At 39.8% G+C, this 27,774-nt stretch overlaps 2 protein-coding genes across 3 annotated transcripts in view; one reads left to right on the plus strand and one right to left on the minus strand.

The window, feature by feature from the left end:
- Positions 1-1,227: 1,227 nt before the first annotated feature.
- On the minus strand, positions 1,228-18,416 carry LOC138968267 (COMM domain-containing protein 8-like). Its single transcript, XM_070340830.1, has 5 exons — positions 18,311-18,416; positions 16,252-16,407; positions 6,025-6,177; positions 4,771-4,929; positions 1,228-2,982 (listed from the first exon to the last, which is right to left on the minus strand). Exons 1-5 carry the CDS (start codon positions 18,377-18,379, stop codon positions 2,959-2,961), a joined length of 561 nt encoding a protein of 186 aa, XP_070196931.1. The 5' UTR covers positions 18,380-18,416; the 3' UTR covers positions 1,228-2,958.
- Positions 18,417-18,491: 75 nt separating this feature from the next.
- Positions 18,492-27,774, plus strand: part of LOC138968273 (phospholipid-transporting ATPase VA-like) — a 38,918-nt gene continuing 29,635 nt past the window's right edge. For both annotated transcript variants that reach the window (XM_070340831.1, XM_070340832.1), the window contains exons 1-8: positions 18,492-19,385; positions 20,775-20,979; positions 23,122-23,207; positions 24,368-24,471; positions 25,259-25,390; positions 25,876-26,018; positions 26,830-27,079; positions 27,589-27,662. In XM_070340831.1, coding sequence (XP_070196932.1) covers positions 18,997-19,385; positions 20,775-20,979; positions 23,122-23,207; positions 24,368-24,471; positions 25,259-25,390; positions 25,876-26,018; positions 26,830-27,079; positions 27,589-27,662 — 1,383 coding nt within the window. In that variant the 5' untranslated portion in view covers positions 18,492-18,996. The remainder of the gene's footprint in view (positions 19,386-20,774; positions 20,980-23,121; positions 23,208-24,367; positions 24,472-25,258; positions 25,391-25,875; positions 26,019-26,829; positions 27,080-27,588; positions 27,663-27,774) is intronic.

Raw genomic sequence — 27,774 nt, forward strand, 5'->3', positions numbered from 1 at the left:
TCAGAGGATGAAAATTATGCTGCAAGAAGTGTCATCATGGGGATGTTTGACTTGTTTTGTATGAATTTACAGACCAGTATTTTATTGTAAAACTAAAATTCAGTGTTCTGCAAATTCAGTTAGGAATGCAAATTATTGAAATAAGGGCTCACTCAATCCAAAGTTCTCTGATTTGCAATAAGAAGAAAGTAACTAAACACATTTATGAGGTAAAAAATTAATCATTAGAGTTTGAAGCTGTTTAAAGTGAACCGTTGATGTTGAAAATGACCCAGGGCCGGACTACCGGGGGGGGTTATGTGGGTTGCGCAACCCCCCCCCCCCCCCTGGCCTAAACATGTATGTACCTCACTTATTTAAAACATTTTTTATCATTGTTTATTTTATGCCGTTTCATGCAAGGAGCGACCATTTTCCTATCTCAGAATATGACCTACCCATCACCTACCCAGGGGGCAGAGCCCCCTGACCCCCACAAGGGGCTCTGCCCCTTGACCCCGCCAGGGGGAACATCCCCCTGGACCACCGCTGGCAACCCCCCCCCCCCCTCCTCTTAGCCTAGTCCGGCCCTGTGACCTCCTGATTTAATAGTTGATCAGTTAGAAGAGATGTATTATTTGCTCTTTAATTAAGCTTAATCCCTGAGATTGTGATACATTTCCCGTATGAGACTGAAATACAACAAAACCGGAGCATTTAGCTCATGTACCGAAGTACTCCAGTTTGGTCACGCACATGGTGCAGAAGAATAAGAAGAGGGCCTAGCTATCAGAAACAATTGGCCAAGCCAAAAGGAGAAACCAGTCACCAGTTCAAACAAATTTAAATGATAATTAACCCCTTGAATGACGGATTTAGAATTTTTTTTTAAAAAGATTTTAACGTGCACAAGCCACACAAAAACATGACTAAATACGGTTGGTAAGGGAAGCAATCAGCTTCTTGCTACTCAAAGACCAACTTTACAGCAGCTGTTATCTCCCTTGCTCAGGTATTGATTCTTGCTTCAGTAAGCATCGACGTGATGCCCATTGTGATAGTCACGGGGTTATGTGTAATTTTTCATTAAACGTGTGTGTGTGTGTGTGTGTGTGTGTGTGTGTGTGTGTGTGTGAGAGAGTGTGAGAGAGAGAGTGACTGAGCGAGAGTGAAACAGAATAAAAGAGGGGCGAGTGAGGAAGACAAACAATGTATCACATGCTTCACATTTACAATGCAAACAAACTGTTGTTCTCATTATAACATTTATTGCACAATACCATGAATTAACTAAAGTAACAACAAAAAGACCAAACAATACTGCACTCACGTGTCAAAACGAATAACGAAGCACAACGCCAATAACATGTCATGTTATTTTTTTTTTCTTTTTCTCATCTTGCATCCACTCATACAAATAAGAACATCAAATAAACTGCCAAAATGTAAAAATAACACTATATGCTTAACCACTTACAAACACTCATAACTACCATTCTACCGTACACTCAAGCAAATTGTGTTCACTCAACATACACCTGGTTTCACGAATCTTTCAGTTTATCATGGTCTAATTCCTGCAGCCCCATTTTTCATGGAAACAATTTTGAACAAATGTGACCCTCCACCACGGAATGAGTCGCATGTCACCTTTGCATGATTTTTTATATTTTTACGGTTTCTTAAAGAGATTTTGAAGCTCTATCCAGTGGTTAAAACCGTTTTAGAAAAGAGCGAAAACTTTTTGAGTTATAAGCCTGTGACCCTCACACTGATACCTTACACCCCGGACCTATATAAGGCCTAGCGCAGAACCCTGTGGGGTGACATCCGACTCATTCTGTAGTGGAGGGTCACAAATGATAAAATAACAATGCTATAAATCTGACAGCTCTGGATTTTGCAAGATCATCGTTGATAACATATGCTGGATTCTCTGTGCAGTGCCCTTACTGGTTTACCTGATACAAATAAAACCTACTATGGATTGTAATACAGTATGTGCATATTTCTCTGGAACGAAAAAAAAAAAAATTCGAATTGTACATCACAGATTGTTTCTGCCGTTTTCAAATTTTATTTTGATCTTGACTGAAAATCAGTAAAACTTCCTGTAAGTATGTTGCCAGAAACCAGAGAAAACTGGTGCAGATAAATAAGTGTGTGTGTGTGTGTGTGTGTGTGTGTGTGTGTGTGTATGAGCAAATTGTTGCGTCTATCTTAATTTCTGTGTAGTTTGTGGGTAGGAATGTTAAAACAGCACAAAGGTACAGAGAGCCGAGTGCCTATTTAGATCTTAACCACAGGAATATGCTTAAAGGTCCTTGTCTACATTTTTATACCGAAATCGCCATTTGACCATTAAAATGCAGAGTCTATTATCTACAAATATCAACAATACACCCCCTTTCGATCAGGAAAGACGAAGCCAGTGTAGCCGTTTGAAAATTCATTGTAGTATTCCAGCGTAGTACTCATAGTAGGATATATCCTTATTTGGAAAATGCCAAGCGCAAAACTCCTCTCAAATCCCGTGCATTTCATGCGTTTAAAAAAAAGCGTGGACAGCGCTCCAGTGTCAAACTGTTGCTGCACTTGTTTGGGCGTGGCTATAAGCATAGTGACATGAATTTGATTGGTCAGTATTTTTAGGCAAAGCACATGTTCTCAGCAAACAGAAAACAAAATATTGGAAGCGTGAGTCACGCTACCCAAAAATAAAATCTTTTTTTACATATATTTTTTTTCCTATAACTTTTTCCCTGTGGTTCATTCATCATCTGACATAACTTTTAGCGAAATCTAACCATAAGATTATTGAAAAAAAGCAAAAATGTAGACGACCACCTTTAAGTACACCACATGTATCTGTGCCTATCCGGAGCACACCATCAGAAAACTGTTCATTTGTGTTGTGAAGAAAATAAAACTGGTCCCTTCTCCACAATTGTTGTTCACATAGCCGATGAAGTTGTTGTATCATACAGTAAGTTGCTGTACAGCCTGCACACAGAACAACAAGTTTTATGTTCCTCTATCACTTCAACTCTGTATCAAAGAATAGACAATGTTAGGAAATAACTCTGTAAAGTTGTTATGGATTGTTGAAGAGTTGCTTTCCCTTATTAACCCCTTCACTGCCCACCCCGTATGTAATACGTGGTCATTTTCGGTTTGTCCTACGCCCATAACCGTATCTCATACATGGGATTTGTGTCAACAACATTTCAGGACATTTCTGAAAACTAAATGGGAGGTAACCACTGTCCAGGTACTTGTAGGGGTTCTAAACACATTTCTTTCCCATAGACCGTTCGGATAATGCTGTTATACTGTGGCAGTGAAGGGGTTAACATAGAAACACTGAGGCAAGCCTGCAATATCAGATGAATACTCGCTTGAATGAGTGTTTCAATGAAAAAGCAAGGAAAGACAAGAGAAAGCAAGTCTTCCACAACCCTTGTAAACCAGACACAGTTATTTCAGGAATTCGTCTATTACTGCAGCATGCAATGTGAGGAGAAGATTTCAGTAGGTCCCTTAAATAAAATACAGCCTTCTGACAAAAACTTCTGCTGAGAAACAAGAGATGAACAACCTTTGACTGGTGAGGACAAATTATACACTAATAAAAAAAGTTCACAAGTAAACTTCTTGCACAGTTATTGAAAAGACCTTTTTTTTCACAAATTCCATCAAGGTATGTTTGCTTTTATAAATTATACCACAATACACAAGATCAATCTTTATCTTTATATTTAGTCAAGTTTTGACTAAATATTTTAACATCGAGGGGGAATCGAAACGAGGGTCGTGGTGTATGTGCGTGCGTGTGTGTGTGTATGTGTGTCTGTGTGTGTGTGTGTAGAGCGATTCAGACTAAACTACTGGACCGATCTTTATGAAATTTGACATGAGAGTTCCTGGGTATGAAATCCCCGAACGTTTTTTTCATTTTTTTGATAAATGTCTTTGATGACGTCATATCCGGCTTTTCGTGAAAGTTGAGGCGGCACTGTCACGCCCTCATTTTTCAACCAAATTGATTGAAATTTTGGTCAAGCAATCTTCGACGAAGCCCGGACTTCGGTATTGCATTTCAGCTTGGTGGCTTAAAAATTAATTAATGACTTTGGTCATTAAAAATCTGAAAATTGTAAAAAAAAATAAAAATTTATAAAACGATCCAAATTTACGTTTATCTTATTTTCCATCATTTGCTGATTCTAAAAACATATAAATATGTTATATTCAGATTAAAAACAAGCTCTGAAAATTAAATATATAAAAATTATTATCAAAATTAAATTGTCCAAATCAATTTAAAAACACTTTCATCTTATTCCTTGTCGGTTCCTGATTCCAAAAACATATAGATATGATATGTTTGGATTAAAAACACGCTCAGAAAGTTAAAACAAAGAGAGGTACAGAAAAGCGTGCTATCTTTCTTAGCGCAACTACTACCCCGCTCTTCTTGTCAATTTCACTGCCTTTGCCATGAGCGGTGGACTGACGATGCTACGAGTATACGGTCTTGCTGAAAAATGGCATTGCGTTCAGTTTCATTCTGTGAGTTCGACAGCTACTTGACTAAATATTGTATTTTCGCCTTACGCGACTTGTTTTTAAATTGAGTGTAATAAAAAAGAGATCATGATGAAAGCCCATTTAACAATTTAACAAAAATAAATGCAAAGATTAAGAGACAACGTCAACAAAATCGTCCAACGAGCTTGGTTTGTTGTTGTTGTTTTGTTTCTTTTAAATTCCAAGCAGCAATGTATTTACCTTACTACATCCTTCTAATGAAGTCAGTAGCTTCTTCAGCTCTTCCTGGTCCAACTCAATGGTCACCTGTCGACTGTCGCCGGCTCCATCTTGAAGGTCAAGGTCAACATTCAACAGTGGTTCGTTCAGGGATGCAAGCTTGTCTGAAGACATGACCAACTGCACAAGAGCAAGCAGTTTCCAACTTATAAGTACAACACCCCGGCATTGAACGTTGAACACCATGAAGACATTCCCAATCAAAAAACCTTTGTTTTCTTACATTTTCTGTTCACAGTGTCTGTAAATTTACTCTTATTTTAACACAATATGGTTACCAGGTCATCATTGTGCGCCTGAGAACCGGCCACTGCAGACTCAGGCAGCACATGTTCTCAAAATTCCACATTGGGGACACGCCTGTGTGCCACTGTGGCATCGCAGACGTGACAGTGGAACACCTCCTCCAACACTGTCCAATCCACCAGAAACTACGAGCAGAAACATGGCCTGCGGACACACCAGTTCAGGAGAAGATCTTTGGCACCCTGCAGAGTCTTCGCTGTACTGCAAACTTCATCAGAAGTTCCGGAGTTCCTGTCTGAGCGATCGGGAAGAAGAGAAGATACAATATCTTTTTTCATGCCTTAGTTTCTCTGAATTGTTGGATACATGTCTTAAAATGACACTGCTTTCTCATCCCCAACCACACAACTCCACCTCGTACAAAGAAGCCAAGACTCTTCTACAACGGAAGAAGAAAGAAAACTGGAAAAAGAGAAACGGAGACTACAACCCACAGGAAGACCCCATCAACAAACTAGACCAGAGAAGCCAAACCACCATTTTCCGTCTAAGGACAGGGCACTGTGGACCGAAGAAACACCTCAAGAGACTGGGCCTTGCGGATGACGCACACTGTGAATGTGGCTCGGAAGAGCAAACTCCGGAGCACATTCTCCAGAACTGCCCCCATCTAGAGACAATACGCCAGAAGTTCTGGCAAGAAGAGACCAGTGTTGGAGCCAAACTCTGGGGTCCTGCCGACGAACTGCGCAAGACTGCGGACTTCCTGGCAGCCACTGGTCTGAGGATTTAGCACGGCCATCAACATCGAACGCAGAAGAAGAAGAACTGCTTTCTCAGATTTTCCATACATAATACCTGTACATTTTAAGACCCCCTCTCCTTAACGGCCTTATTTTTTTCAAGATATATATATATATGTATGTCCTGAAACATGGGGACCAGTGTATCAGCAAGTATCTCATTCACCTTCAGCTGCCAGTCGAAGTCTCGCAACAGACACTGAGAAATGGCTGTGGTGTCTTCCAGGAGTCTTTCTCGCAGCTGTTCTCTGTGAACTGTCGTTGCCTCTGCTATCACTAGTCTCTGTTCCTCCGGCACCGCCTTCATGCTTTCAATCATCTGCACACACAACAGAAATAACCAGACCAAAATAAATAAATAAATAAGAGAATTTATAATGCGCACATATCTCACCACTTGGTGACTCAAGGCGCACTCATACACATTCTTTCGCATTCCTGAAGCTCCTTTCAACAATGCGTGTTAGGCGCGTTAACAGAACTCGAGGAACCATGCTGGGTATTTTCGTGTTTTTATAACCCACCGAATTCCGACATGGATCACAGGATCTATTCCGTGCGCACTTGGTCTTGCGCTTGCGTGTACACAAGAAGGGTGATAAGGCACTAGCACGTCTGAACATAAGTTGACCTGGGAGATCGGAAAAATCTCCACCCTCAACCCACCAGGCGGGTGCGGCTTGGGATTCGAACTCCTGACCTTCCGGTTAGGAGGCCAACGTCTTACCACTGCGCCACTTCGCCTGTCGACCAAGACCATGACCAGACACAAACTTTATCTTGCACGTGAAAACTAATAAATCAAAACTACCAGTTAGTTACTTTACAGTGTCTGTGCTATGTCCTAAATCTAGGTGTAATTAGTACTTAAATTAAAAAAATGTTGAATGATCATTTTAACTTTAGATGTGGCTCAAAAATATGTCTGAAGTCAGTGACATGTTTTGAAATGCTGATAATAGTTTTCACGAATTGTCATTCATTGTAAATGTAACTGCAGGTTGGTTCCTATTTTACCTTTTGAATTTACTCATCCTGGGTGTGTGTGTGTGTGTGTGTGTGTGTGTGTGTGTGTGTGTGTGTGTGTGTGTGTGTGTGTGAGTGTGTGTGTGTGTGTGTGTGTGTGTGTGTGTGTGTGTGTGTGTGCGTGTGTACATACGCATGTGTTTGTGTGTGTGTGTACATGTGTGTGAGAAAGACAGAATGTGTGTGTGTGCATGTGTTTCTCTCTCTCTCTCTCTCTCTCTCTCTCTCTCTCTCTCTCTCTCTCTCTCTCTCTCTCTCTCTCTCTCTCTCTCTCTCTCTCTCTCTCTCTCTCTCTCTCTCTCTCTCTCTCTCTCTCTCTCTCTCTCACACACACACACACATGTATGCACACATCTACATCATACATACATACACTTTCATACACATTACAGAGTAACCATTTCATTTTCATTTTTTTTCATTTTTCATTTTCATTACTTTATTGTCCCATCGCTGGGAAATTCGGGTCGCTTCCTCCCAGTGGAAAGCTAGCAGCAACGGAGTCGCGCTACCCAGGTGTCTGCGTGTTTAGGTGTATTCAGCCACCTGCACTTATGGCAGAATGACCAAGGTCTCTTACGTGCCATTGTGATGACACGGGGGTGGGACATGGCTACCGTCTCTGGGTCTGCACATAAAGTTGACCCGTGTCCGTCCCAGCCCGAATTCGAACCTGCGACCTTCCGATCACAAGTCCAGTGCTCTACCAACTGAGCTACCGGGCCCCCGGGATATGGATCACTGGAACAAGGATGTCTTTTTGCAGGGGTGTACCTTAACTTTAAAATTGAACCGGCCCCCCAAAATCCCAACCGGCCGGGATTTCTTACAACTGCCCCAGTGGCTCGTCGCGTGCTAACCATGTATACACAAAAGACGTACATTCATACTTATTATGCATACATGTGGATTTGCACTACTAATAACTACCACAAACACACACAAAACTTGATGACTAAAATGCTATATTTTAATATAATGATAATTAACCTTGTTTTAATAAAGAATTTAAAATAAAAGCCGCCACAAAGAAACAAGAAATCAAAACAACATTCACACCCTGTCACACAATCACACACTAAACCTCACAAAAAGTTACCCCCTTTATGAACTTTACTGACCACATAAACACACACTTTAAACAAAAGAGTAAATCAGCAATTTTTTTTAATTTAAATTATGTTTTTTGTTGTGTAAAACCAAGTATAAAAAGCTGACTACAATTTTTTTTCTAAGTTGCTTTCTTGTTTTGTTTCTTTTTCTTTATGTTTGTTTGTTTGTTTATTTGTTGCTTAACGTCCAGCCGACTACGCAGAGCCATATCAGGACGAGGAAGGGGGGGATGAAGGGGGCCACTTGTCAAGCGATTCCTGTTTACAAATGCACTAACCCATTACTTGTGTCCCAGCAGGCTTTAGTAAAACTAAATTAATACCTACTGGAAGATTACCAGTTTCCAGTATGTTAAAATAGGCTTAACCTATCTACTGCTGGACTTACATCAGAACACTAACAGATTAAACTATACATGAATCGCGAGACAAGCGGCAAGAGAAGAGATTTTTGGAAAAAATACAGGTGAATGAGCAAGAAGGCAGAAAAAGGAAAAGAATTCATGAAGAAAAAGAGAGCATGACAGGAAAGAGGAACCAAAAATCTACCTAACAGCAAACTAGAAAGCTCCTGCGGTTCCAAAAACAGGAGGGACCTTTAATTTCATAACCGCAGTGCCCCACTGCGGGATTTTTCTTTATGTGTGTGTTATTAATATTACTGTTACTGTTAGATCAAGCAGAAGTATAAAAGTTGCATACCAGCCAAATTTACCACAGCTTAAGTCATAAATAATCAAAAGCATTATATTTCATTTCTATTTCCTAATGAAAACAAACAGATGTTCAGATTTCCTGATCCTTTTTTTTTTTTTTTTTTTTTTTTTTTTACATTTTATTTCCTTTATATACACATAAACACAGCATAACATACATCATACACCGAGTTTATCAACAGAGCGTATATACACGTACATACCTAGACAAGACACAGACATAGACAGTAGGGTGGGTTGTTGAAAAAACAGGGGATATGGAAGGGGGGGGGGGGGGCTGAGGTTGTGGGGGGGGGGGGGGGGGGGGGTAACCGAGGTTGGGGGAGGGGAGGGAGGTAGGTGGGGACGGTGGTCACAATTTAGCCTCCAAGTATACATGGGGTTTAATTATCGGCATAAAAGTACTGTATAACCTGTTATGAGTAAATGGGTCAGGGGGTATCACATTCAAAAATGTTCATACGAAATCAATCAATACAATTATCCTATAGCATCAATGAAAAAAGTGTCTATATAAACACCACTCTTTTTCAAATTTACCATAATAATTATTTACACTAGCATTATACTTTTCGATCAAAAACCTTTCTTTAACAATTTTCACAAAAACATTTAGTGTTGGGACTGTCTTATTTAATTTGGCTCCAAATATACTTTGTTTGGCAAGGAGAATAAACAAATCAAGAACAGCATCCGTATGAAAGTTGTCTAAATACCCTAAAATGACAAGCTCTTTTGACAAATTCAAATTATTGCAATGTGTGAAATTTTGACATAACCATTCTGTGAAATCAGCCCAAAAAAGCTTAACTCTTGTGCACTCCCAAAACAAATGTATTAAGGTTTCCTCTTCCTGTGTACAAAAGCTACATAGTGATGTGTCGGAAATTTTCATCAAAAATAACAGGCGTTGAGTGGGAAAAATTCTATATAGTATTCTATATTGGAACCACCTTAGGTATGTGTCTTGTGTAGTTCGCCTTATTGTCAGAAATACCTTTCCAACATTTACATCAAAATTCAATAAATTAGCCCATTTTTCCATGCACTGTAGATTGCCATCATTTTTCACAAGATGGGTATATATATGTTTTACTCCACCTTTAGCTATTTGTTTCCATACAACATCATCACCAATATGAAAAACATTGTTTAAAACTGCATCTAACTTTAGTCTTTTATGAAAATTCTTAACTGAGCGCATAACGCCCTCGAAAAAAACAAAATTCAGTTGTAAATTTGGATGTTTCAATTTAAAATCGTTATATGACAAAAACCCATCAGCTCTCATCAAGTGACCGACTGTAATAATGCCATTTTCCATCCAATTCCTGTTAAAAATAACCTTTTTATCTATGCAAATATGTACATTATAATACAGACGCTCTGAAGCAAAATCACTCAAGGAGATGGGGACACATTTGCATGCAAAATGTTTGTAATGTTTGAAAACATCTCTCCAGAAAGGATTCTGAACTCTTTGCATCAATATGTTTCCAAACTCACCTCCTCTCTTGTGAATGTTATGTACAAGTGGACACAGAGCTTTCAGAAGTTTAGTTACTTTTCCTTCACTACAAAGGACTCGCTGTAACCATGATATCTTCAGAGCTGACAAAAAGCATTTCAAATCCACCATTTTAAGCCCACCCTCTTCAAACGACTGATATGTTGTTGTTCTCTTTATTCTATCTTTCTTACCATTCCATAGAAATGAAAAAAATAACCTATTCAAATCAAACAAAAACTTATCATCAGGGTCTGGTAAACTCATAAACAGATGAGTTAACTTAGACAGTGCCAAACTCTTAATAACTGTTATTTTTCCAAAGGGTGTTAAATTTCTTCTGGACCAGGACCTGAACAAATTCTCAATTTCTACCAATTTATGTTCATAATTAAGGGGTATAATGTCATCTAGGTTGACTGAAAAAACAATGCCAAGAACTTTAAATGTTACAGGGTTCCAACTGAGCATAAGTTCCGGCATAAATTTAATATTGCAATTTGTATGTGAGCCTATCCAGACTGCCGTAGTTTTCTCATAGTTCATTTTCAGACCGGATATAGAGGCAAATTGCTTTAAAACGTTCATACATGCACAAAATGATTGTTTTGAACCATCCAGAAACAGGGCGGTGTCATCTGCAAACTGGGATATTAATATTTCATCATCTGCCACCTTTATACCTTTTATCTCTGTACTCTGGCGGATCATAATGGACAGAAATTCGGCACATATTAGATATAAATAAGGTGACAATGGATCTCCTTGTCTGGTACCTCTTTGTACATCAAACCAACTGGAATATTTACCATTCACAGAAACACATGATCTAATATTATTATAAAAAGTGAAAATCCATCTTTTAATGTCATCACCGAAGTTGAATTTGCACAAACATTTATCAATAAAGGACCAAGAAACGCTGTCGAAAGCTTTTTCAAAGTCAATGCACATTAAGAGGCCACGTATGTTATGCTTATTCACATAAAATAGAGTATCATATAATAACCTTATGTTTTGGCCAATGTACCTTCCTTTAATAAAGCCTGTCTGATCTTCATGGATCAAGTTTGGTAACACAGACTTTAACCGTTCAGCAATACAGGATGAAGCAATCTTATAAACTACATTCAACAGTGTAATGGGTCGCCAATTTTTCAAAAAGCTTTTATCCTTTCCATCCTTTGGTATACAGGTAATAACACCCTGTCTCTGGGTGATAGACATCTCTCCCTTTTCAAAGCTACAATTCAGGGATCTCAAGAGAAAAGAACAGAGATCTTTAAAAAAGAACTTAAAAAACTCAGCTGTATACCCATCTGAACCAGGGCTTTTGTCGTTATTTAACCGTTTAATAACTGCCATCATTTCTTGCATGGTAATTTTCCCTTCCAAACAATCTCTTTCTTCATTGGAAAGTGCTGGGTGTTCTAAGTTTTCATCAATCGTTTCATTTACCAAATTTGTGTCTCTTGTGGAATACAATTCTTCATAAAAACACTTGACCTCATTACATATAAGGTCACTATCATGTATAACCCCGTTCTCAGTCTGTACAAAACACATTGCTTTCTGCACATAATTCCTTTTTTCCAGGTTACAAAAATAATTGGTATTCTTCTCACCATCACAAATCCACCTGGCACGTGATCTCACAATAATACCATCGACTCGCTTCTGCCGCACTTCACCCAAATCTCGCTTCTTCTGTTCTAACAACTGTACATTACTTTCATTCACCTGATTCTCCAAAACATACAATCTCAGCAAGGATTTTTCTTTCTTTCATATCACTTTCTCTTTTTTTATGTGAGGCGTAGGAAATACATTGACCTCATCTCCAACAAAATCATTAAACAAAATAATTGATCATCAATCATCAACACCAAATTGTCATCCTCAATCAAATGTATAGTATTTCTTTCATAAATAGGTACAGCATATTGTATTTTCAAATCTAATAGTTTACCTGCTTGACCAATCCAACAAATGTTATATCTTTTAATAGTGAGTTATTAAACTTCCATAGTGGTCGGTGTCTTTTTACAATGTCAGTATTAAAACATAAAGACACAGGTGAATGATCCGAATTATAACTGGGCATAATATCAACACCATTAACAATAGGGCCTTTTACAGCTGACCGCGCGCTGAGTCATTTCGAGTTACTCCCCTTGGGTACGGGCAAACTCGCTGTCGATACTGTTACTGGATACAGACGAGATGGTCTGCTGCAACTTGTAAAAACTGCACAGCAGTTGGAACTACCGATCGATCCGGATTTTACAAGACAGGACGTGCAAGAAAACCTTTCCGAAAAACTTCGACAGATCGGATTTCCACCACGCGATCCTTTTACATCCGAAGAAAAAAGTGACCCATCAAACGCACCCAGGATCGGTGTTGTTGACATCCTGAACTATCTGATTGAGAAAAAGAACTATTTCGACCAGAAGAAGGCGAAAACTTACAAATCCTTTGAAGATATATCGCCTTTTTTATGGCCATGTGCTCAACTTGAGATACATACATGTGCAGAAGTGGAAAAGTTTTTCGTCTACACCGCGGAGGTAAAACCGACACAGAGGCAGACAACCTACCTGCACACTTCCTCATATAAACTGTGCATAATCGTCAGCGAAGATGGGGACATTCTGCTGGGATTTGCCAGTGTCCGGGGGGGGGGGGGGGGGGGGAGGGTGGCAAGTACTTACATTTCACAACATAGGCATGTTATTATTCATATTGTTATTGTTAGTATTGTTACTCCTCACTGAAACCAAGCAAAGCAGGCTGTTCACCCTCAATAATGCTTTTACTGTATTAGTACTGTCACAGTATGTTTGCATGCATACATGCAAATATTAGTTAGCTTCCATGAAATATTGAATATATCCCCATTTCACAGCACTAGGATGGGATGTATGGCACTTTGAATCACTAACAGTAGCACTGCCTCTTCAATACCCATCTCCTTTTTGAAACTGAAGAGTATACGTATGGACCAGTGGCAGTGAATGGTTAATGAACATATGGGTTGCTCTGATTTCATTCATGATCAGGTACATTTGGTTTTTTTTAACCACACAAACACTTAGACAACAATTATTAGAGTATGAGTTTTTCCGCGTTTTGATTTTCATTTAAATCCAAGTCACAGCTTCTGTTTTATGATGAGTGATGTAGTTTGAAACACTTGGACAACAATTATCAGAGTATGAGTTTTTCCGCGTTTTGATTTTCATTTAAATCCAAGTCACAGCTTCTGTTTTATGATGAGTGATGTTTGAAACACTTGGACAACAATTATCAGAGTATGAGTTTTTCCGCGTTTTGATTTTCATTTAAATCCAAGTCACAGCTTCTGTTTTATGATGAGTGATGTAGTTTGAAACACTTGGACAACAATTATCAGAGTATGAGTTTTTCCGCATTTTGATTTTCATTTAAATCCAAGTCACAGCTTCTGTTCAAGTTATGATGAGTGATGTAGTTTGAAACACTTGGACAACAATGTCAATTATCAGAGTATGAGTTTTTCCACTTTTTGATTTTCATTTAAATCCACTCTGGAGTCACAGTTTCTGTTTTATGATGAGTGATGTAGTTTGAAGTGTTGGTATTAAATTTTCACTGACAATCATTCTGTGCTGGTATTCCCATTTTCACCTGCAGGGTTATGAAATATATGGGGAGAAACTTGGTCAGTAAAATCATCTTCACGCGTGAACTGAAAATTGTCTCTGTTTAAAATTACAATGTATTTCGTGAACACACCTGGAGAATGCCCTTGCATGATTTAAAACTGCCTGCTGTGAATACTGTTGTCATACTATGAATTTTCTTTTGAGAAAAACAAAAGAATGAAAAGCTTTTAACTAGCTTGTGAATGAGCCTCTTACTTCTATGTGGGGCTAGGTGCTTTGAACTATTTTTAATGCCTGAAAAGGATAGTGATGGAAATCACTAGTTTAATGTCAGGTGTGACAAGTCACATATATATATATACTATTGATTGAACTATTTTTTTTATTAATCTGCAATTTTGTTACAACCTACTTTGTTTATTTGGTGACAAGCTAGTGAGAGGCACTTTTTAGTGCTTGAATAGTAGGCCTACTGTGATGCACATTATTTATCATTTCAGTCTAGTCGTACTCATGATTACAACCAATAGTTCTTGTGAGCTTGTACAGTTATGTGATGTCTCTCAAGTCTTTTTCCTTGAGGCAAACCATTTTTCCTTTGAACGACACATAGTTCAGTTTGACCATTTTTTTCATTTTTGTGTTCTTGTTGTATGCAACTGCAAGCACCGAGCTGTCATGCTTTTTGTCTGATTTCAGACCATATTCTTTGGGCCATTTGTATGCTGAAGTAGTTTTGTTTTTCTGCCACTTCTGTTAGATTGTGTTTTTGCAGTGAGATTCATGTTCAAAATTTTAGACAAGATTAAAAGAATGATCCTGTTTCTTAAATGCCTTCGTGTTCATTGGTTTGTAGACTATGTGTCACTTGCTGTCTAGTTTTTCAATGAAATTGTTTTGCTAACTAGCTGCAGTATCACACTTTGGTTTATGGGGATATGAAAAAGCTACATTAAAACCATTTCTTCCTCTCTCAGCACATAAAGTCAAAGCATGGTACAATCTTTTTTGTTCCATTTATACTTATGAAGAAAAACAGCATGTCATTTTCAAGTGCCCCCCGACGAAGTGTTTTGTGCAAATGTTGGTGTCTTTGTTGACTTTTTCGATGTTGAACCTCTCGATCGTTCTTCCACATAGTTTAATCCATTTTCGGCACTTTTCTAAATCTCTAGATGGTTTGGAAAACGGTACCCATCCAACACCGACCATGTGTGATCTCTCACGGTGTCTTAAATCACTTCCACACACGCCATAACAGCAATGTTTGTGCACCATCGTACAGCTCCACCATTCAAACAACGCGCAAAAGTGGCTGACTTTGCCCGAGGCACAGCGGGCCAAGGTCAAGGTCGCCTAGAATAGCCCAGGTGTAAAAGGCCCAATTTCCTGATTTCCTGATCCTAGAATTGTTTACAGGTGATCTTTATGCTTTTGATTCAGAAGAGTTGCAGAGTTGCACCCCTTATCCTATTGTTGAAGGTCTGTCTTTTCTTCTTTATCACATATACTGGATCGGTTTGTTTTTTTACTTCCTTAGTTGAAGGGAAATAATTGACAGCAGTAGTACTGTCACTACTTGTACTAAGTTGGTCAGCAAAGCTGGTGTTAACATATTTTAGAAAACGGTCTTAATGAGTATCCCTGCAGTCAATGACTAGATACATTTCCCAGAAATTGGATCAGTGGTACATTGCAGGCACATCAAAGGAAAAATACAGAGGCGGAATATGTTTGCTCTGGATGGGCGGTCAGATCAAAGGCAGATGCATTGTAAAAGCTGGTTGGCCTTGAGACCTGGGTCAATGACCGGTACTTGCAATCTGAACACAGCTGCCTGTCCAGACACTGACCTTCTTACCCTGGGTCAATGACCAGTTTTTATCTGAGAGGAAAGTCTCTGAAGGATTGGTCAGCGCAGGATAAGATAAGAGAGGGGGTCAAGTGAGGCGGAGGGGGGTAGCTGTCTAGCCACTGTGTCTGGCCTTGATTGGTGGTAGTCCTGAGTCCTTCTCAAAGTGGGGGAGAGGGGGGGATGAGTGGGCAGTAGAGAAGTGACAGATTTTGAGATCGCCCGCGAGAGATATTTGTTATATGTTCGCCGGCTGTTCCAATTAACTACGTTGCCTAACGACTTTGTGCTTCAGCGAAATTTGAACCCCCGGCGGGCGATTTCAGAGGAATTTCAAACCTGCCCGACGCGATTTGAACCCGCCGGGGGTGATCGGGCGACCGCCAATATTCAGCCCTGTCTTTGTCTATTATACACATTTTCGGAGTAGTAGACAAATTCAGAATTTTGGTGAAGACATTCTGGAAATTTCACGTACAGTAGACATTATTTCTTGAAGAAGACTGAACAGGAGTAAGAATCTATAGACCTACCTGATCTTTTGTTCTGTCATGTTTGACAGATGAGGTGAGGAAATTCCTCAGCACTCCTGTTAAAGCCCACCATTCCTCCAGCGACAGTGACTTCAGGTACGCATCTGGAGCAGGGGGTCTGTTGTGACAGATCTGCTCAGCCAGCGAATGGCACAGCTGGTGGAAAAGAAAGAAACGAATACAAAGACCTGCATTACTGTTAGTGTTACAAAAAAAGAAAAAGATATAGAAGCTTCAGCTTCGGTTGTGGCTGTCTAGTGTCATTGCACACACACTGCAGACCAATGTGCATGTGTGTGTGTGTGTGTGTGTGTGTGTGTGTGTGAGAGAGAGAGAGAGAGAGAGAGAGAGAGAGAGAGAGAGAGAGAGAGAGAGAGAGAGAGAGAAAAGAAAAGAGAGAGAGAGAGTAAGAAGTCTTTTTTTATGAATTCTTCATTCATCATTGCTGTCAACACCAAACTTTCAGCTCGCACCTTGCTTAAAAACCCTGTGTCATTAACACTAAAGTAATCTACATCAAATATAAACGGAGATCCGGGGACATTTGAGCCAATGTCAAAAGGTGCTGTGGGTACGCTAGGTATTTTATAAGTTCTGTAACTATTTACTGAATGTACACTCAGATGGAACTTTTGGTTTTTCTGAGAGATTAATGAATAAAGATGATCGCAGAGAAAAACCAAAGACTAACTATAAACAGTTAAAATTCTGCTCCTCATTCATTACACAAATTAGTGCTTTTTAGGGACGTATTTTGACAAGGTGTTTGAGTACTCTCGATAGTTTTAGAAAAAATGCTAATAAGCTTTTTTCTGGGCAGTTGGATTTAAACCAAATGATTGCATGAACCCCAATACATAGTTCTGTGTGTTTTTCTTCCCATTTGTCCGCTTTTTAAAGAAATTATTAAAGTTTGAAAATTGCGTGTCTAGCGTGACTCTTTGCGTCACAAAAACTCAAACTTTAAAAAAGCTTCCAAAAAATGTTGTTGTTCAACTAGATACACAAAAGAACCAGTTTTGAACAAAAACTGTCGGTGAAAAGGAAAAACAATGAAAATAACCACAATATTTTGAAGTTTGGTACCATTTCTGGCTAATTTAAGCTTTGTCGTCACAATGTCACACTAGACACTTTTTTTTGTGTGTGTCAATCTTCCTTTTTTTTCCACAATTTTTAATTTCTATCTTTTTTTTTGCTAGCAGTCAGAAGCAAATCAAATGACTGCTTCATAATCACAGTTTTTGAAAAGAAGAAATAAAAAGGAATTGTCATTATTGTGGAAGTTTCAAAGATGTAGCCCCAAAAACATAAAAAACAATGATACATTTTTTTCTCCTCATTAAGACAGACCTGCTATGACCTTGCTATTTCACAAGAGTAAACCAAATTGAGCATCAGGATTGGATATTATCTCAACAAAGAAGTGTGTGACGTTTAAAAGCTGTTGCTTTAAAACTTTTCGAGAAAATACCAATTTATCACTTTCTGACCCAATACGACCCCGCCGTGACCTTGAAATGTGACGAAGGTCAACTACTCTCTCACCATGTCTGGAGGTCATACAATCATACAAGTATGTGAAGTTTCAAAGCTTTGACTTCAACAATATCTGAGAAAACCTCAAATTAAAGAACTTTTGTATGGAGCACATACCGTTTGTGACTGTGATAGCAATAAATGAATTCATGTTGCTAACATACACATTTTATGCGCTTTTACCTTGATTATATTTAATCTACACCCCAATACTCATATGCGAGCTCAGTAGAATTTAGTAGAAATGAAAGTTCTAGAAAAAAATGGAAAAAATCAGGTTTATGTCCTTACATGCCACAAGAGACACTCGTCAAGCCTCAACTTAACGGCCAAATAACACAGCCGTTGTGAAAGATTTTCCCTTTTCTCCTTTAGAAACTATATACTGAATGTGTTAAGCAACTCAAAACACCAGTCATTTTACTTTGGATGTACTTTGATTTTCGAAGCTGTCAGACAGCACCTTTTGACATTGGCTCATATACTTCAGATAATGTCAAAGATGAGAAAAGTTAATTACATCGCTAGTTTGTGCACTTGAAAGTTTTGACAGCGCTGAAAGGGCCTCCTCCCACTCCACTTCCGCCATGATCGCACCTGTTACATGTACTGGCTTTGTGACCGAGACAGCCATTCGTCCCCTCGTTTTCGAGTATCCAATCAAGACAGCTTTAACAGACACAGCGCAAAACAGTGTTGGAAGCAACAATACACACATTGCGTTGCCAACTCTATTGATCAAAGCTGTTGTACTGGCATTTCTATTTCGCCACACACCTGTGGGAAATGAATGAATCCAACGCGAAAGTAAGGGCCTTGACATGAGCTGAAGGCCATTTCATCAATGATTGTGATCCTCGTACCTGCCCAGGATGTGACTTCTTGATGTTGACAAAAGCAAACATGCCTCAAGTGACAAGTCCAACTTAGGTGGGACACTTCCTGTGAAAGGTGATAGAAGAGTGAAAATGAAAGGAAGAGAATGTGTTGCACACCTCAATGATTGTGATTTTCTAACGTGTCTGATAGCTACAGAAGAAAGAATTTAAGCATTAGATCGTGCCATCTTTCCAGGAGAAAACTTTAGAGTGATACTCTGTGTACAGGTGAAAGGGAACAGGTGTGCTGTGATACTATTTAAAGTATTTTCTACTAGTCATACTTTTGGATGATTTCCAGCAGGATTTACTAGCAGTTACTTCAACGATGGGTAACTATTTCGGAAGAGGAAATGTTCGACCTAAGGAACGCCCAATCGTGCCAAACCATACAATTCCATCAACCGTGCTTCACAAACACAAAGCACACCCAAACCATGGCTATTCTTCAAACCGAATCAAAACAAACAAATATTCTGTTCTGACATTCTTACCAAAGAACTTATTTGAACAGTTCCACAGATTTGCCAACTTATATTTCATATTCGTCGTGGCATTGAACTGGGTTCCAGAGGTGAACGCCTTTGCTAAAGAGATTGCAGCAGTGCCTGTGTTGTTTGTGCTATCTGTGACAGCAGTGAAAGATGCTTACGAAGACTTCAGGAGGTACCGTTCTGACAAGAAAGTCAACTCGCTAACATGTCGGCTGTATTCAAAGTAGGTATTATTTTAGATGTGTTTCATAGCAGAATTATCATTTGTGATTGTAAAGCATCATTCAAACTGAAAGACGATGGAAAATCCATTTAATTAAACAGACATTCCTCATTGGTAGCATTTGTTCCAATTAATCTATATATATAGCATAAAACTTGAGTACATGCAGCCTTAAGCATTAGTTTTTCCCTTAATTATTATCCCTGAGAGATTTGTAACGTACTGCAGTGTGACTGACGTCACTGAGTATTTGAACACTTGTAAGCTTTTGCCAGCCTAGTATAAATTTATTTATCCTACATATGTGAGAGAGACACCCGTGAGATAATAATCGTTCAAATCACACGTGTGTATATCATGTAAATGAGGTCATGTCAAGCAAGTCTGGCAGGGACCTGTTTTTCCACTGCTTATAATGCCAAAGTCACCGAGACAAACGTCATTATAGAAGAAAAAAAATTGCGCTCGCTAATTACCCTCGATGAATCTTTAGAACTAACACGTCACGCCACACTTTCAGAGTGACGTTTCTTTGCTTTGACGTAATAGATTGCACGAGGCTTTAGAAGAGATCGAGGTTCCAAAACAAGCGTCTTCAATTTAGCTGCCTCGAATGCAGGACATTTTCAGTAAAATACACGTAAGTACAGTATGTAGGATAAACAGAATACTACATGGCTTGCTGTGTCGTACCAGATTTACACTCGTTGCTTTTTCAAATAGTGAACAGCTCGCTTTCGCTCGCAGTTCAATATTTTAAAAAACAACTCGTGTAAATCTGGTACGACACAGCAAGCCATGTAGTATTCTCTATGTATAACACATGCATGCATGCATGTGCCACTGATACACTGCTAGCAACATTGAAAACACCCATGTGTATGCACACACATCATAAATGCAGACCCAAAGACACACACGTAGTTGTACATGTATATTTTTCTCTCACCAAAATGTTAGAAGTAGCTCAGCTAAAAGTAACTTTAGTTAACCAGCTGTGATATTTACGAACAAACTTGCAGGCAGACCATTAGGCCTAAAAAAAAAAAGGTGTGGTTACGGTAACCCGACCTACCCTATTTTTAGGGGCCGACCCTATAACTTTTTATTACATTTGTCAAAACAAACACAAAAAAAACGAGTGCAGAAAACGCAATAAAAGCGAAAGCGCTCGAGTCGCACACTTATTTCTCTGTCAAGTAGGTTTAATTTGAACACATTAGAAAAAAAAGAAAAAAAAGAAAAAGTGAATGCCTGACCTTCCTACCCTATTTTTTGGGGCTATGTTACCTTAACCACACCTATTTTTTTGTTGTTGCCTTAGCCTCAGTGTAATCAGTACACCAGTATGTAGCTGCCAGTATTTCACATTTGTTTGAACATTTTCAGGGCTGAGGAACGTTACGTGAAATCAGACTGGTCAAATATTTACCCCGGCGACTTTGTCCACCTGTCCTGTAACGAGATTATACCTGCCGACATTTTGTTGATGCGGTCCAGCGACCCTGCGGGAATCTGTCACATAGAGACCAGCAACATTGATGGGGAAAACAACCTCAAGCAGCGACAGAAAATCAGTGACATTGACTCAGAGGTTTGTTGTTTGCATTACATCTGCAGTACTTTCAGGATTACATTTAGCTGTGTACTACAGCAGGGGTGTACCTTAACTTTTTTTGCTACCGGCCAGTCAAAAATTGAACCGGCCCCCCAAAATCCCAACCGGCCCCCCAACTGGCCGGGATTTCTTACAACCGCCCCAGTGGCTCGTCGCGTGCTAACCACATACACAAAAGACGTACATTCATACTTATTATGCATACATGTGGATTTGCACTTCTAATAACTACCACAAACACACACAAAACTTGATGACTAAAATGCTATATTTTAATATAATGATAATTAACCTTGTTTTAATAAAGAATTTAAAATAAAAACCGCCACAAAGAAACAAGAAATCAAAACAACATTCACACCCCGTCACACAATCACACACTAAACCTCACTAAAAGTTACCCCCTTTATGTACCCCCTACCACACAATTTACAAAGTAATTTACTATGGAACTTTACTTACCACATAAACACACACTTTAAACAAAAGAGTAAATCAGCAATTTTTTTTCATTTAAATTATGTTTTTTGTTGTGTAAAACCAAGTATAAAAAGCTGACTACAATTTTTTTTTCTAAGTTGCTTTCTTGTTTTGTTTCTTTTTCTTTATGTGTGTGTTATTAATATTACTGTTAGATCAAGCAGAAGTATAAAAGTTGCATACCAGCCAAATTTACCACAGCTTAAGTCATAAATAATCAAAAGCATCATATTTCATTAATTTTCTAGTTCCTAATGAAAACAAACAGATGTTCAGATTTCCTGATCATACTGGATGGTTTGTTTTTTTACTTCCTTAGTTGAAGACAGCAGTAGTACTGTCACTACTTGTACTAAGTTGGTCAGCAAAGCTGGTGTTAACATATTTTAGAAAACGGTCTTAATGAGTATCCCTGCAGTCAATGACCTATACATTTCCCAGAAACTGGATCAGTGGTACATAGCAGGCACATCAAAGGAAAAATACAGAGGGGGAATATGTTTGCTCTGGATGGGCGGTCAGATCAAAGGCAGATGCATTGTAAAAGCTGGTTGGCCTTGAGACCTGGGTCAATGACCGGTACTTGCAATCTGAACACAGCTGCCTGTCCAGACACTGACCTTCTTACCCGGGGTCAATGACCGAGTTTTTATCTGAGAGGAAAGTCTCTGAAGGATTGGTCAGCGCAGGATAAGATAAGAGTGGGGGTGAAGTGAATAGCCAAAGAGGGGGGGAGGGAGGGAGGGGGGGGGGGGTTAGCTATTTTGACTGCTGATGCAATCGCCAGCGGCTGTGGCACTGGAGGGGTGATGAAAACATGGAGAAGATAAGGAAGAGTTACTGGGAATGGTGAAATGAACAGAAAAACCAAAATCGGTTCAGCGCTGCGCGCTGAGAGCACGTGTTGAAATATCTCATCGATGATATTGTGTCCGGGGTGTAGCTGAATACGGTGTCCAAATTTGAAAAAGATCCACCGAGAACTTTGGCTTTGGTGTGTCGGTATGGGGGCCCGGGTAGCTGAGGTGGAACCAAAATCGGTTCAGCGCTGCGCGCTGAGAGCACGTGTTGAAATATCGACCAGGTTGTGTCCTGTCCCGGGTGTACCTGAATATGCCCACCAAATTTGAAGCAGATCCATCGAGAACTTTGGCCGTGCATCGCGCACACACACACACACACACACACACACACACACACACACACACACACACACACACACACACACACACACACACACACACAGACAGACAGACAGACAGACAGACAGACAGACAGACAGACACACACACACACACACACACACACAAGTCGTATATATATATATATAGATGATGGTACTGATGATCTCTGCTTAATAGATCGTTAGTGCTTGAACATAGCTATAACTATATCTCTCTAGTTGATGAGTAGACACTGGGTAAATATTATAATATGTACGGTGGATCTCCAGTACAGTGGCCCCCATTTAAGACTCCCTCCCTTTTGAGACCTAGTGTTGACTGAATTTCTGTTCATAACCTCTGTGAATTAACCCCCATTTTCAGACCCCCTCCTTTCTAAGACATGATTTTTTCAGATTATTGGAGGTTCAACTGTATCTCTGATTTTGATGTTGTTTTTGAATGGTGTGTGCAGAGAGATGATTTTGATCCGAGGCAGTTTCCGTACACCGTCATGGCTGATCAACCAAACACATCCATCTATGATTTTAAAGGATATGTGTGAGTATATGATTATATTATTGTTATGATGATACAGATTGGATAGTTTGTAGTGTGAATAATGAACCCATGCATTACAATATAATTGCATTATATTTATTTTATTACTTTAATATTTAAGTTATTGACAGAAAAAACTAGACGACAGAAATATTCAAGCATCAATTTAATGTTCCAGACACACCTCCCCCTTCCCCCAAAACCAAAAATCAGACGGTATAAATGAAGTTTTTTGACACCTTCTATTGTCACTGTGTCAATTAAAACATACCAAATATAATTAAAACCAAATATACCTGTCATGACAGGCCACCTGCTTTGTAAGTACACTTGGCAGGTCCCAAAGGTGTCCTTTCATCGGGGGTACCACTGTATATAACAGACCTTATTCATTTGCGCACGATAAAGATCCCAAGCTCAAAACAAAAGTCATAGGGCTTGGTAACATGAAAACGCGCATGCGGAAGAAAAAAAATAGGGTAGCACCGTGTACTGTATGGCAGCTCGCTTTCTCCAGTGAGAAAGCAGCCAGAATTTCCATTGGGTAACCTCACAGGACCATATGCAGTCTTAGCCTTCTTCTTCTTCTGCGTTCGTGGGCTGAAACTCCCACGTACACTCGTGTTTTTTTGCACGAGTGGAATTTTTACGTGTATGACCGTTTTTTACCCCGCCATTTAGGCAGCCATACGCCGTTTTCGGAGGAAGCATGCTGGGTATTTTCGTGTTTCTATAACCCACCGAACTCTGACATGGATTACAGGATCTTTTTCGTGCGCACTTGGTCTTGTGCTTGCGTGTACACACGGGGGGTGTTCGGACACCGAGGAGAGTCTGCACAGAAAGTTGACTGAGAAATAAATCTCTCGCCGAACGTGGGGACGAACTCACGTGGACAGCGGCCAACTGGATACAAATCCAGCGCGCTACCGACTGAGCTACATCCCCGCCCTGCAATCTTAGCCTTATCAACGCGATACTGTATGGCAGCTCGCTTTCACCAGTGAGAAAGAAGCTCGAATTTCCATGGGGGCAAACCTCACAGGACTAAATGAAATCTTATTGACTTATTTTATCTTATCTTATCTTATCCTATCTTATCCTATCTTATCCTATCTTATCCTATCTTATCCTTATTCTTGTTTTCTATCTGTTTCCAGCATCAAGGGCCAGGAGAAGATCCCCCTCAACAGCAGCAATTTGTTACTACGGGGCTGCATCATCAAAAACACAGATTTCATTGAAGGCTTCGTTCTTTATGCTGGTATGCTTATGCGTAAAATTAAAAGAAGTTGTTCTTTTATTTCAGACATGCTTGTGTATTCTGTGTTGATAAGATATGTGTGTGTGTGTGTGTGTGTGTGTGTGTGTGTGTGTGTGTGAATGTGAGTGTCTGTCTGTGTTTGTGTAAGTTTATATGTGTCTGAGTGAGCATAAGATTCTTCCATGCTTGTCCTCTTCTGTGTCTGTTTCTGTGTCTGTGTCTGTGTCTGTGTCTGTGTCTGTCTGTGTCTCTGTATGTGTGAGCATGTGTGTATACGGGGATATAGCTCAGTTGGTAGCGAGCTGGATTTGTATTCAGTTGGCCGCTGTCAGCGTGAGTTCGATCCCAGGTTCGGCGGAAATTTATTTCAGAGTCAAATTTGTGTGCAGACTCTCTTCGGTGTCCGAACTCCCCCCCGTGTACACTACATTGGGTGTGCACGTTAAAGATTCCACGATTGACAAAAGGGTCTTTCCTGGCAAAAATTGCTTAGGCACAGTTAATAATACCTATACCCGTGTGACTTGGAATAATAGGCCGTGAAAGGTAAATATGCGCCGAAATGGCTGCAATTACTGGCCGTATAAAATTTCATCTCACACGGCATGACTGCAGAGCGCCTAGAACTGTACCCACGGAATATGCGCGATATAAGCCTCATTGATTGATTGATTGATATACTCTTCCATGCTTGTCCTCTTCTGTCATTTCTTGATGAGCAAACAGTGTCAGTGATATTACTGGCTGGTTATTTGCACACAAAGAACATCACTGTTTATCGCTGCAGGTCATGAGACGAAAGCCATGCTGAACAACAGAGGTCCTCGCTACAAGCGCAGTCAGCTGGAACGTCGAGTCAACCGTGACGTCATCTGGTGTGTCATCCTCCTGCTCTTCCTCTGCTTCTTCTGTGCCATCGGTGAGTTACATAACCACAACAATACTGGTGTGTGTGCACAGAGCTGCCAACATGTTACGTTTTAAGACAAATTGATATGCTGCTACGCCAAGCGAAAGATTGGTACACTTTAACAAATAGTCACAAGCATGCAACATTTCCCTCTGGTTCTCATTTCTGCTTCTCGCTCCGTGCAGCGGTCACAAAATGGGTCATAAAACATGGTCTACGCTGAAAAGTGGCACTGCAGGTACTCTCTAATGGGCATTTTATGTTCCTGCATTCTCATGAAACTTTATTAAAATATGTATTCTTGTGCAAAATGGCATAAATGTGGATGTGGGAATAAATGTTAGAAAATGTTGTACCATTTGCTCCGCTGAAAATTTTGAACAAAAATTTAAATTGCTAAACTTGAGGCTTCAAAAGGGTTGGCAGGATGGAAGAGGATTAAGTAAGTAAGTATGTGCTGAAGCTGATTATTGCTGTGTGTGTGTGTTTTCCAGGTAGCGGGATATGGCTGGCAGACTACAACGATCTGACGGACAACACCAACCTAGTGCCGTTCATTCCCTTTGGCGATCTTGACCAGTACAGCCCCCTCTTCCAGGGCTTCATCGTCTTCTGGACCTACATCATCATCTTCCAGGTATGTTCTCTTTTGTTTTGCGAAAGATTTATCTGCAACCTCTTGACTTTGATACATCATCATCTAGTTCCAGGTTCGTTTTTGTTTTTTTGCGAAAGATTTATCTGCAACCTGACTTGACTTTGAAGAAAATATTCTACTGAATTTGAGGCTTCTTTATATTTTAGCTGCATGCACTTCTTTGTGGGGAAATCGATTGAGGTAAACAGTAAAAAGTGGTTGGCTTTTTAATTGATGGTGTTTATAGATGACAGTTGACTGTCCATTTGAATGTCTGCATTTTTTTCCACCTGTCTAATTTTCTGTCTCTTTGTAGCCTTGCATGCCTCTTTTATCAGGTTTATTTAGTTCACTGTCTCACTCTCTTTCTTCCCCTAGCCAGTTGTCATAGCAACATGTTAAAAATTAAACATTGATTTGTTTTTACCAACAGAGCGGGATTCCCTTGTTATAGCTGTTGTTAAAGATTGAACCTCTGGGGGCAGGATAGCTCAGTGGGTAGAACACTGGACTTGTGATCCTAAGGTCACGGGTTCGAATCCAGGCAAGGACGGACACAGGTCAACATTATGTGTAGACTCAGAGACGGTATTCATGTCCCATCCACATGTCACCAGGGTGGTGCGTAAAAGACCATGGTCATTCTGCCATAAGTGCTGGTGGTTGATTACACCTAAGCAGGCACGCACATGAGTAGCGCGACTCATGTTGCTGCTACCTTTCCACTGAAGCGGCTCAAATTTTCCAGCATTGGGACAATAGAGTAAATAAAATGAAATGAAATGAAACATTGATTTGTTTTTGCCAACAGAGCGTGATTCCCTTGCCGCTGTACGTGTCGTTGGAGCTGGTCAAACTGGGGCAGGTGTATTTCATCACGCATGACGTCGAGCTCTACGATGAAGAGTCGGATAAACGCATGGAGTGCAGGGCCCTGAACATCACAGAAGATCTCGGGCAGATTGAGTACATCTTCTCGGACAAGACAGGCACACTCACGGAAAACAAGATGGAGTTCAAAAGCTGTACTGTTGGAGGAGTAGACTACCCTCATCTGCCAGGTTAGTGATGGAGGAGTAGACTACCCTCATCTGCCAGGTTAGTGATGGAAGAAATAGAGAATACTACATGGCTTGCGGGTTCATTCCAAATTTACACTCAATTTTTTTTTTGAATATTGAAATGCGAGCGAGCAAAAGTGTTTCCAAAATGACTTTGTCTCGGTGATTTTGGCATTATGAACAGTGGAAAATCAGGTCCCTGTCTGACTAGTTTGACATGACCTCATTTACGTCATATTACAAAGTGTGAATGGAACGATATTCTAAGTTATTTTTTATATGCTGACTGATAGCAAATGATAACAGACATGTCAAAAAAATGGATTATCAGCATGAGCCGTATGCGAATGCTGGACGCCGTTTGCTATGCTGAAAATTTAACAAAAAAGTAAATTGCTACACTTGAGGTTTCACAAGCGAAGGGTTGGTTTGAATTTCTCAGCAAAGGATAAGTTTTGTACTTTGTATGCATTATAGTTTGATTGGGATTTGTTTTTTGTGTGTTTCAGGTGAAGACAGCTACTCAAGCTACAGTGATTTTGACAGTCGCCAGTCGCTGGCTGGCATGAGCAGAACCAGCTCTGTAAGTTCTTTGGACACTTTTGGGTTATGGAAATACAGTGGAACCCCCCTTTTAAGATCTTAAAAGACCCCAGTTTCTCCAGTGTTTGGAGATCTTAAAAGGGGGGGGTGGG

This window comes from Littorina saxatilis, linkage group LG6 (assembly GCF_037325665.1).
Source record: "Littorina saxatilis isolate snail1 linkage group LG6, US_GU_Lsax_2.0, whole genome shotgun sequence".
Classification (NCBI taxonomy): Eukaryota; Metazoa; Mollusca; class Gastropoda; order Littorinimorpha; family Littorinidae; genus Littorina; species Littorina saxatilis.